The 11523-nt window shown below is 40.2% G+C and overlaps 1 protein-coding gene across 3 annotated transcripts in view; it reads left to right on the top strand.

Annotated features, from left to right (window-relative positions):
* The first annotated feature begins 3458 nt into the window (after window positions 1-3458).
* The window catches only part of LOC139284355 (actin filament-associated protein 1-like 2), a 16024-nt gene continuing 7959 nt past the window's right edge, over window positions 3459-11523 (top strand). Inside the window, exons 1-4 of one of the 3 annotated variants that reach the window (XM_070904596.1) lie at window positions 3459-3594; window positions 9193-9327; window positions 9848-9925; window positions 10122-10180. In XM_070904596.1, coding sequence (XP_070760697.1) covers window positions 3579-3594; window positions 9193-9327; window positions 9848-9925; window positions 10122-10180 — 288 coding nt within the window. In that variant the 5' untranslated portion in view covers window positions 3459-3578. Of the gene's footprint in view, window positions 3595-9192; window positions 9328-9847; window positions 9926-10118; window positions 10181-11523 lie in introns of all 3 variants that reach the window. The other 2 variants (XM_070904595.1, XM_070904597.1) reach the window with 2 other exon arrangements.

The following is an 11523-nucleotide window of genomic DNA, read 5'->3' as shown; positions in this document are numbered from 1 at the left end:
AAGCTTCATATCCGGGTGGAGCAGGTCAAACCTCCGGACATCATGTTTCCCTGTTGTCCATCACCAGTCCAAACTCTGCTCCCACTGGCTGTGACGAAACTGTCTCCTCCTTGGTTTTTCTTCATAATACAGCAAAAGCCACTGCCCTGTTTTATCTAAGGACACCACACACACGCAGATATATATATACGAAAACCTTTTGAAGTGTAGAAGAAAACCTTAAAACCAGAGCTCAGAGCAGAAACACACTTTGCAGCAACATGGCTGAATCTGTCTCCGCGCAGCTCTGGTTTGTCCAAGAAGCAGGTTGTAGACATTTAGCGTCGGCTAGTGTTGCATAGTGACCAAATGATGTGCAGCTATTTTTTAACCTACATAGAGAAGTGGCATGTTTGTTATTAAAATCTACAAGAAAATGTAAAATCATTTTGAAAAGTGAATTATATCAATACATGAATGTTGAGAAAAGAGAATGACACATTTTCACCATGAAAGAAGACAACGGAGGGACGAAGACGAGACAAAACGTTTTACTGGACTTTACTGATGGTGGTCTCCAAACCACAGGAGGACAGAGGCATGATGGGAAATAACTGGAGATCTTCACAGGGACATTTTTCACCTCCACAGCGGAGATCAACAGAAGTGTAGTGAAGTGATGAACATCGTCATTAACACACTTCAGTACAACGTCAGCACATGTAGTTATATATCTATAAAGTAGTAATATCCATCAGGATCATATCTGATCTCCATGAACACATTAAATCTGCAGTGGAACAAGTGAGTGTTCAACAGTTCAGCACCTTTATCTAATTAAAACACTGACACTGAACGTTGATCTGAATGGACTATTTAAAGGTGCAACATGTAAGATTATATATTTTAATAAATCTAATTCATACAGCTAGCATCGTGTAATGACTGTAAACAAATGAGACGACTTCAGACCACATTTCCCATCAGCTACTTTGCTACTTTGAGTTCAGACATGTTTTCAAATTTCATGCCTGTAAATTGCTTGCTGCCTTCAGCTCAGGTTTCTATGACAGCTCCACCTTTACTGGCCAATCATTTGATTAATAACTTTAAATATTAGCTACCTTGATTAAAAACAGGTTTATTATCTGATGAAGTCCAGTCGAATCATCACCTCAGCTTTGCTGTTTGTAAGAAGAGTGCATTCAAAATAGAAGAACAAATGGAAAACAAAAAAATAAATAGGCACCGTGTCCGTTTGGTTCAGTATCACTCCGACTAGTTCTGACTTATTGATAGTAAAGAACGATCTTTCAGAAGAGACCAGCACGATCAGACGAATTCTACATGTTAAGAAAAGTATTGCTAACAAGTAAAATCCCACTTGCTGGCTTATCTGTCATATATTAAGTTTGTCTGATCTATGAAACAACAACTTGTAAAATGTGAACAACATGTGTTAACGGCAGTATAAATATAATAATACTTCGGACTTCCTACAGTCGAGCGCCTGTCTTTGTAGCGAGGCCATCGCTATGCTAGCTTGTGTTTGTTATTGCAGTGAGTGAATTGAGACACGTGACGTTACATTTCGCTGACGCTTCTTATTTTTCCCGCTTAAATCGAGAGCTATTTTGTTTCGGCGTCCTTCCCATGATCCCACACTCCAAACTGTCGAACACGTCCGGATGTTTGTTCTCAGCTGTTTACAGTCACTACGCTGCTGCTCGAGTATTACTGGGATTCTTTGAAGGTCTCAGCAGCTCAGACCTGTGTGAGGTTTAAACACAGCTCAACACGCTAAAATCACCGCCGACACATCCTGCATCACACCCCACCATGTCTGCCTCGCCACCACACGCTTCCTGTATCTGTGGGGCTGAAAACGAAAAGCACTGGATGAAGACGAGTGATTGGTCAGTTGGAGTGAGCAAGCATTGGTCACTTTACGTTGAGATGATTTCCTTCTTGTTCTTTCTTTTTGTATTTTTGGGGAATGACTCTTGACGATGTTTGATGATACTGAGGGGATTTACGCTTTGTTCTGATTGGTTGTGTGTAGTAAGAAACAGGAAGTGGGTTGCTGTGACTAACACCATGATGACACAAAGATTGTTCCATGTTTTCTTTCTTTCTTTTTGTACATTTTAAAGTGTTTTTTCTTTTTTTTTTAAATCTAATTTAACACGTAGGGCGACTTCGTTGAGGCGTCACTGTCATCATGTCGGATATTTTAACTGCTGCATGCATGATGTCATGACGATGATGTCATATTTTTATTTAACCTTTAATTAGATTTACATAATGACGCTGGCAGTTACCGGTTCCTGACACAACACAGCATGACAGGTTTTACTCTGGATTTGAACCTTTGTTTCTTTGGACTCAGACTGAGGTCAGAGGTCAGACAGAGGTCAGAGGTCAGACTCGTTGACGTGACTCACCTGTCCGAAGCCGCCCTGCTGCTGTACATATTCAACCACTGAATGACAGTATAGTTATTGTTGTTGTTGTTTTCTTATCTGGATGCAGGTGATGTAACAGATGAATGGTGATGTGAATGATTAGCAATGAGTTACAATAAAGAGCATTTCTATTTGCTTTGAAGAGACTGCGTTGATATTTCTGTACACTGTGTTCATACGATACATTTTCATTGTACTCTGCAGTGACCCAACCATCAACAATGACTCCGCCTGAGTTGAACTAACATGAACAAAAAGTAATGTCGAGTGGGGGTCAGTGCTAACATTAGCAGGCTAAGCTAACTAGCTTCCACTTTCTGAGTGGTGTACAAACTTCAAAAACTGATTATAGTAAAGGGACAGAAAGATTAAAGGATCACTCGACTGTTATTCTATATTTTTCTTATAGTCATTAAATCTCATGTTCAGACTCAAACCATCAACCTGTCGGTCCGTCTCTCAACACTGTCTCACTTCCTGTCTGTGGCTCTCAGCTCTCAGCCCATTGGTTCCTACTGAAGATGTGAAACTCCTCACAAATATATAGTTTCATGTTTAAAAGGCTCAGTCATTCCCTCCAACAGCTGCTCGCTGTAGTTTTTATCAAACTAACAGGAGGAAATGGTGCATCTGTTGGGGACTATTTTCAGCGGCGGATGAATCCACATGTGGAGCTCTAATGAGTGTTTGGGGCAGCAGGACGGTGTGTGAGTCCAGATAAACTAGAGTGTGTGTGTTCATGGTGATGAAGGACACAACAGTGAGGCTCACTGATGAGTTTTAATAATAATAATAAGAAGAAGAAGAAGAAGATGTATCAGGCTGTGACACACAGCACTTTGGTTTAACTCTGCATGAAGACAAACATGGAACATCAGCAGACTTAAAGTGGTTTGACTCTCTCTCTCTTCAGTCATAATGAGTTGTTGGCCGTCCTCTGTCTCCTCCCTCATGTGTTGATGTCACAGAGAGGCAGGACTCGAACATCTGAGCTGAACTTCTTCACACAGAGCAGAAAGAGAAAGTTCACTGAGGAGGGAAACGTCTCTTTCTCTGTTTCTGTCAGTTGTTTGATGTTTTCTTCAGCAGAGAAATGAGACTGAAGATCGGCAGCTACTGAGACGACAGACAGACATGGACAAACAGAAAGGTACACTTTAATATACAACTACAGAAAGCTATGATGACTTTCAGTGTAACTAAGTACATTTACTCAATTACTGAACGTAAGGTACTTGTACTTTTATTGAGTCTTTTCTTTTCATGCCACTTTCTACTTCTACTTCACTACATTTATCTTTAGTTACTGTACAGATTCCTTCATTTTCAACACAAAACATATGAAGAGTTTATCAAATCTGATGTTTTGACATAAATGAAACTTATACAAAGTACAGCTGAAATGATTAATTGATTAATGGATCAGTGGACTGACAGGAAGTGAACTGATGGTGTGAAACCATTTCCTGGTTCCAGCTGTTCAGATGCAGATGTGCTGCTTTCCCTCTGAATGCTGTTAATAACTGTAATGTCTTGTTAATAATGTGGAGCTTTGTGAAGGCGTCACTTTGGGCTCTGAGTCATTGTGACCAAACAATCGATCCATTAATGGAGGAAATAATCAGCTGATTCATCCACAGTGAACTAATAATCATTAGCTGATAGTTCAGAATGACTTTAAGACAGATATTACAGATAAAACAGCGCAGAAACATAGAAACATCAGGAATAATGTATTCACACCACAGGAAATTAAATAAAAGAACTATGAGGTTTCACTGTATTCTCAAATCTTTCTTACTAAAAACACCGGATATAAAATTAAGTTCACCTGTGATTGTTTTGTTGTTCTATTTATAGTTTATACAGTGTGTGTTGTTATTACCTCACTATAAAAAAAAACACTTTACTTTAAGATCCCCTATTTACGCTCACAGCTTCTTAACAATATAATAACTTGAAGTAACTTTTCAGAGTTATGACAAACCAAACCTGTTGATGTCATAAATTCATAGAAAATGTGTGTTACGGGGTCTTTAGGGTCCATCCTCTGGGGAGCAGGACTGAGATTTTAATGGAAGTCTATTTGTTGAGAGGTCTCACTCTATACTAAAGTGTTAAACTACAAAGCCTCATTAGTGATAGTTATTCATCCGTCTGCTGTGTGGAGTCTTTGTCACACTGATGGTATGTTAACTACAGCAGCACAACAATCGGAAACACCCATCCTCCATCCGACCACCCCCCATCATCATCATCATCACTTCCTCCTGCTGCTGCCCTCAGGAGACTGAGCTAATAGACTGTTTACATTCAGAGTGACTGTATAAAGTCTCCAGACCCAAAACTTTACTATTTGTCTCCCTTTACAAGCACTCTGACTAACGACTGTAGTCAGTTTTAGTTTTATTACTTCATGTGTTAACTGCTTTCAACAAAGATAAATCCAATTTACTCCAACTGGGGTCAGATTGTGGTAGTTTTGTCTATCATCTAATAACAATAAGTGTGTTTCCATGCCTCCAGCCCGTTCCATCAAGCTAAGGCTAACAAGTCCAAGGTCCTGATATCATGCTAACAGAATGATGCTAAAGCTAACAGGTCCCGGGCCATGATATCATGCTAACAGACTGAGGCTAAAGCTAACAGGTCCCTGGTTATGATATCAGGCTAACAGACTGAGGCTAAAGATAATAGGTTGCAGGTCATGATATTATGCTAACAGACTGAGGCTAAAGCTAACAGGTCCCGGGCCATGATATCAGGCTAACAGACTGAGGCTAAAGATAATAGGTTGTAGGTCATGATATCATGCTAACAGACTGAGGCTAAAGCTAACAGGTCCCTGGTCATGATACCATGCTAACAGAGTGAAACTTAAGCTATACAATACCTATAAAAGGGCTAAAGGCAGGTAAAATTAGCCGGAGTCCAAAGATCAAAGATGAGGACAGAGCTGCTAACACCACAAAAAGTAATGTAGTTAACTAAAGATATGCTAACTCTTGGTGTTGTAAGTAATGCTTGGTTCCTGACATGCTAACGTTAGCAGCTTACGTTAGACAAACACACTGTTTCATTCCTTTTTTGTTCTTTCGTTTTTGGTTCCAGAAACCAAACTGTATTCGGTGTCTCTCTGCTACACAGCTCCATGTCCTCTGTGTAGTGGTGAGGCTGCAGCTGATTGGACGACTGAAGTTGACTCAGTAATGTGAATGTTTCTGCTGCCCTGTGTTTACCAACTGAGGATGAAAGAGAAAGCTGCTCCACACCCTGCAACACACACACACACACACACACACACATTTTAAACGTTTTCTAAACGTTTTACCCTCCGTCAGTTACAGGATCAGCTTCACTGGCCAGAAAGACACAAATCTAAGTTTGAAACTTAGACAACAGTTGTACTCTCTAACAAAGAAATAGTCCCTGTGAAAACTGATGACAGTGTTTTATGTGTAGAACCAGTTTTCAACACTGAATCTCATTCACCTTCACTGTATCGAGGTGGAGGAAGAAAAATATATAAAGACAAATACCTCCAAAGTTATCTGACTGGACAGATACTACCGTAGGTTCATTAGTTTGTTTGTCTCTCAGTTTGTTTGTGTGTTTGTTAGTTAGTTCATTTGTTTGTTTAATTGGTTAGAATATTGTCCTTGATTCACCACACAGCACCAACAAGAGAATTGACTGAAGACAGACATTACGAACAGAACACCAACAATCAACATAACTACAACACCATAAATACAAAGACATTTAGACATAAAGAGAAATAACGTTCTCTCCGTGTGGTTGTTGTTTTTGGTTCCTGTTGATGTTGTAATTGTTGTGTTCTTGCTGCTGATGTTGTTTTTACCAGAATGAGATTATTATACATTCAAATGGACAGTGGGCGTCATTCACTGTGTGTGTGTGTGTGTGTGTGTGTGTGTTCTGTAGCATCAAAGCCAGAGACAGGAAGTAATGTTGATGGTCAGATAAGCAGCGTTCAGCAACACAAACTCTTTATTTCTCAGTCCAGCAGCAGTCTTCTTCTTCTTCTCTGTTGTGTCTCTGAGGTGTTTCCTCAGCAGACGGTCATGTTGTTGTTGTTGTTGTTGTTGTGTTGTGGGTGTGTGAGGTATGTGCAGCTCAGTGTTTAAAACAGCAGCAGGCTGATAAGCAGAGCTGTAAGACCCTTAAAATCAGCAGAGAGGAGTTAATCAGAAACATTTAACCTTCATCTCCCACTCAGCTCACAGTGTGAATGGACTCACTCTGTCTGTCTGAATGGAGCTCCAACACAATCACCGTCTGTTTGACGCTGCTTTTCTCTGCATTTTCTACATTTTCCACTCCTTCTGATGATAATTCAGACTGTTTTCAGATCAGTTCAGTCAAACTTCTCAGGCTCATTCACTGCAGTTTGGTTTTAAACAGCAACAGGAAACAACAGAAATTCTGTTTAGACTTCAACCAATAAAGTTCCTTATTTTATTTCTCGTCCCAGTTGGGTCTGCCTCCTGTCAATCATGTAATAATAACATAGTCTGTTAGGATGTTCCAGTGGTCTGTGGCGAGGTTCTAGAGGTCATTTAGGTGGTTCTAGTCTACCTGTAGGAAGTTCTAGAGGTCTTTCAGGAGGACATAGGAGTGCTGTAGCAGGTTCTTGTGGTCATCATGGAGGTTCTATGGGTCTTTTAGGTGCTTCTAGTCATTCACTAGGAGGTTGCAGGCATCCTTTAGTATCATAGAAGGTTTTAGTGGTCCTTTAAGTGGTTCTAGAAGTTCTTGAGGAGGTTATAGTGGTCATTTCAGAGCTTCTAGGGGCTCCAGTCTTGCTGAATGATGTTCTAGAGAGGTTAAATAGGAGGTTATTGGTCAGTGAGGAGGTGTCCTTTCAGTGGTTCTTCATGTCCTATAGGACATTCTGTTGGTCACTGAGGAGGTTCTAGGGGTCCTTTTGGTGCTTCTAGAACTCCTTTAGGAGGTTCTCATGGTCAATGATGAGGTTCTAGTGGTTCTAGGCTTCAAAATGTTCCCTCAGCACAATTATTTTCCACTACAGACTACTTCCTGTTTCTGAATGTTTGTACAAGAACCTTTTTAAATGATGTAACCCCACAGTCTTTATTCAGTGTTAAACATTAGCAGCATCCAGCAGCTTATCAGTGTGTATCCTGTCACGTCAGTCAACACGTGAAGGCCAGAGCATCTGAATGTTTGTGATGGGAAACTTTACCTGAACAGGTGGCATCACTTCAGTGTTCAGACCTTTTCATTCACTCATTAACAGAATAAATAATCTGAACTCTTTTATTTTAAAGAGACAGCAGCTCCTGTGTTTCACCCCCCAACACCTTCACGTTAGTTTTAGAACAAACATCATGAGCATGAACCCGAGTCTCCCGTTCCTGAAAGTCATCTGTTGAGGAACTGCAGCTGAACGTACCTTAGTTTTGACCGCTCGTCTGATCCATGAAATTATATACTTTGTCATCCAAACGTGTTTTTAATAAAGTTATTCAAGTTTTCTAGAGATAGCAGGCCAGTATGAGGCGTACAGGAGGAGAATACTGTTTGTGACCGTGGATGATATGAAGTGAGAGGCGTCTCGCATCGCTGCCTTCAATGATTTGAGCTCTTTACTCTTCTGAAGTCAAAACACAGAGTCAGTATTCATTCACTGACGGAGAGACAACGGCTTCATTCATAACGTGAACACAGACTGACTTCATGACTGTTTTCATGTTTTATCAACCTGCTGACGACAAACTGAACCCCCATCAGTTTCTGTCTGTCATGAAACTCACAGAAGTCATTTAAAAAACTGCAGAATCTTTGATCTGATGATCTACTTTCAAATGTTTTTAACTGGTTTCGATGAAAAAAAGAAGATAAAATCAATGATAATGTGGTCGATCTCATTTGATGAATACAGAGCCACTATTTAGCATTTTATGTTACATGCTAATTTTGAAAATAATGTTGAATGAAATGTTAAAATGTTTCCAGCATGTCAACATTTGGTGTGTAACATTTAGCATGTTAGCTTATAGATAAATGTAGATAGTAAAGGTCAAAGGTCAGCTTTTAAAAATGATCTAAAACTTTACTTTAAATATTTAAGATTTAGTTAGTTTAATTAAGTTAAAGATCACCCTGTTTGTTTTGATAAATGTAGTTCTTATACTTGATCATTTTATTTAATCAGTGTATTATATTTATTGAATCGGATAATTTCTTATGTTTTAATGCCTGTGTGTTGTTTTTGAAATGTTTGTTGGTCGATTAAAAAGAAGAAGTTAAAATATCAACATTGGAAAATTTAGCATTTAACATTTAGCATGGGACGTTTAGCATGTTATGAGGTTAACAAATGTAACTGAAAAACACACAGATCTGATGTTTTCAGCTCTTTCAGTCACATGCTTCATGTACGTCAGCATTAATTGAATCTGTTTCTTTTGCATTTGTCACATTTTGCTTTTATCGAAATGTTCCACCTCAGTCAAGCGTAAAGAGTCTTTGATGGCGTGTAATCAAACATGAGTCATCGCTCTGCTTCTCTGTCAACAGTCAGTTAAAAGATGACTCACCGTCAGACTCAGATAAAGTCTGTCAAACTGTTCGGTGGTCATTTTCTCTTTATTTCACTTTAGATTTGATCAAACAGGGAGACAACTGAGCAGTCTGTGGGTCCAGCTGTTAACCTGACCGTCTGTCTGTCCATCTGTCTGTCTGTCTGTCTGTCTGTCGTTAGTGCTGGCCAAGCTGGTCTGGGATCTGCAGTCCTTCCTGTCTGTTCTGGACTCAGAGAACCTGAGTTACATCGCTCAGGCTCAGAAGAAATCCATCTCAGAGCTGCTTTCCAAACTGCAAACAAACGACACTCCTGGTAATACTACTACTTCTACTACTACTGATAATAATACTACTACTACTGGTACTAATTACTGCTACTACTGCTGTTAGTACAACTGAGTGTGCTGGCTGCTGAATATCTGCAGTTGAAACATTTGAAATAGTTGAAATACTGAGAAAAGTTGAAGTGGCAGTTAAAATACAATTACTGAAAGAAGACAGCAGCGAAGTAAGAAAGCACTGAATGACGTTGAAGTGTTAATCATGTGTACGTGCTGAGTTAAAGGAGTTAAAACTGATATATATGAGGCGGATGTAAGCTGAAGTGTAATTACTGAAAGCAAATGAACTCTTGGTTAAAGAATGAAGGATGAAAGCAGTGAAACTGTTAGTGATGGTAAATGGACTTCACTTATATAGCGTTCACATGAGAGCACTGAACACAGCTGAACTGTAGAGTAAGAGATAAAAAACAGTGAAGATCTGAAAGTAGTGAAACTGCTGGTACAGTCAGTCGATGACGCTGCTGAAGTTTACTTTTGTTGTGTTTCTAGTGGAAGATGCTGAGTACATGATCATGAGCTGTCCATCATCGTCTCCTAGCAACGAGCTGACAGACACACCTGGGACAGGTAACAGTGAGCTTAAATCACAGGACGTCTGCAGTCACAAACACTCAAAAACTGTTTTTTGTAATTTCTGACATTTGAACTTGAATTGCTTTTTATTTAAGATACAAATCATGTTAAGTTATCGTCACGTTTCTAAGGTCTAGAAAATGAAACATGAAAGACCGTTTGAAATCAGATTTGTTTGTTTGTCCAGAAGGTGTCGGGTCCTATGAGCTGGTCTTAAAGCAGGACTCACCTGTGAGGCTGAGTAACAAGGTGAGTGACCACACACACACACACACACGCACACACACACACTTAAAATGTTAAGTTAACATCAGCATCAAAATATACTTAAAGTACTAAAAGTCACAGTCCTCATTAGGCATTTCTCACTATTTTCAGAATCTAACGATCGATCCATTAATGGAGAAAATAATCAGCTGATTCATCCACAATGAACTAATAATCATTAGCTGATAGTTCAGAATGAGCTCCACCTCAACTCCAACAGCAACATCCTGCTTCACATTAATGAGGAGGAATAATCCTCTAATGACAGAATCTATAACAGGAGGACAGACACAGGGGGACAGACACAGGAGGACAGTCACAGGGGGACAGACACAGGAGGAGACACAGGAGGACAGACACAGGAGGACAGACACAGGGGGACAGTCACAGGGGACATCTGACTGCTGGAAGACTTTAAGGACAGTTTACTGATGATACTCACATAGTTTGACTGAATGTAGGACTTGTACTTGTAACAGAGTATTTGTACTGTGTGGTCTTAGTACTTTTACTGTAGTTCCTTACGCTTTGTTTTTTTCCTCTCCTGCACTCCTTGACCTCATGATGGTCACTGACGGTTCCCCCCCCCCGAGGTTAAAGAAAAGTGGTCGGGAAAGAAAAAGGGCTTTTTTTTTTAGATAACAGGAGGAGGAGGAGGAGGAGGAGGAGGCTGGTTTGTGATGTGGGTCAGTAATGACAGACTGAGTCCTCCTGAGGTTTGGGAGGAGACGGCAGGGTTACTGTGTGTGTGTGTGTGTGTGTGTGTGTGAGGGAGTGACAGGATGTTCAGTGTTTACATATGAGGCCATCTCCCCTGTATCTGTCGTCCTATTGGCTGAGAGCTTGCAGAGGGAGGAAGTGGTCACTGATGGCGGCTGATTAGCATCTGGTCTACGTGATGGATGGACACACACACACACACACACACACACACACGCACACGCACACACACACACACACACGCACACACGCACACACACACACACACACACACTAACCCCGTCTCTTGGGATATTTTGTTCATATGCAACTAATTTACAAACGTTATGTTACGTTCACTGGCAGCGTTTAGTTCCAGTTCATTTCAGCATGACGTTTAGCAGAGAGGACAGTAAGACTGTGGAGGTACACAGTATTAAAGTATTAATATCCGGTGGAATACTTCAAGTCTGCGTTGACCTGCTCGATGTTTAAGTCCCCTAAACACCGGGTGGTTTATTTTACTCTGGTGGTCTAAAGGCTTGAACCTGAACAATGGATGTATTAAAGAAACAGTTTGTCCCACAGATTCAAGGATTAACATGTTATTTCTTCTTCTTCTTCTT

Source organism: Enoplosus armatus, chromosome 4, assembly GCF_043641665.1.
Source record: "Enoplosus armatus isolate fEnoArm2 chromosome 4, fEnoArm2.hap1, whole genome shotgun sequence".
NCBI lineage: Eukaryota > Metazoa > Chordata > Actinopteri > Centrarchiformes > Enoplosidae > Enoplosus > Enoplosus armatus.
The sequence above is the reverse complement of the archived record's forward strand: the minus strand, read 5'-3'. Positions and strand labels throughout refer to the sequence as shown.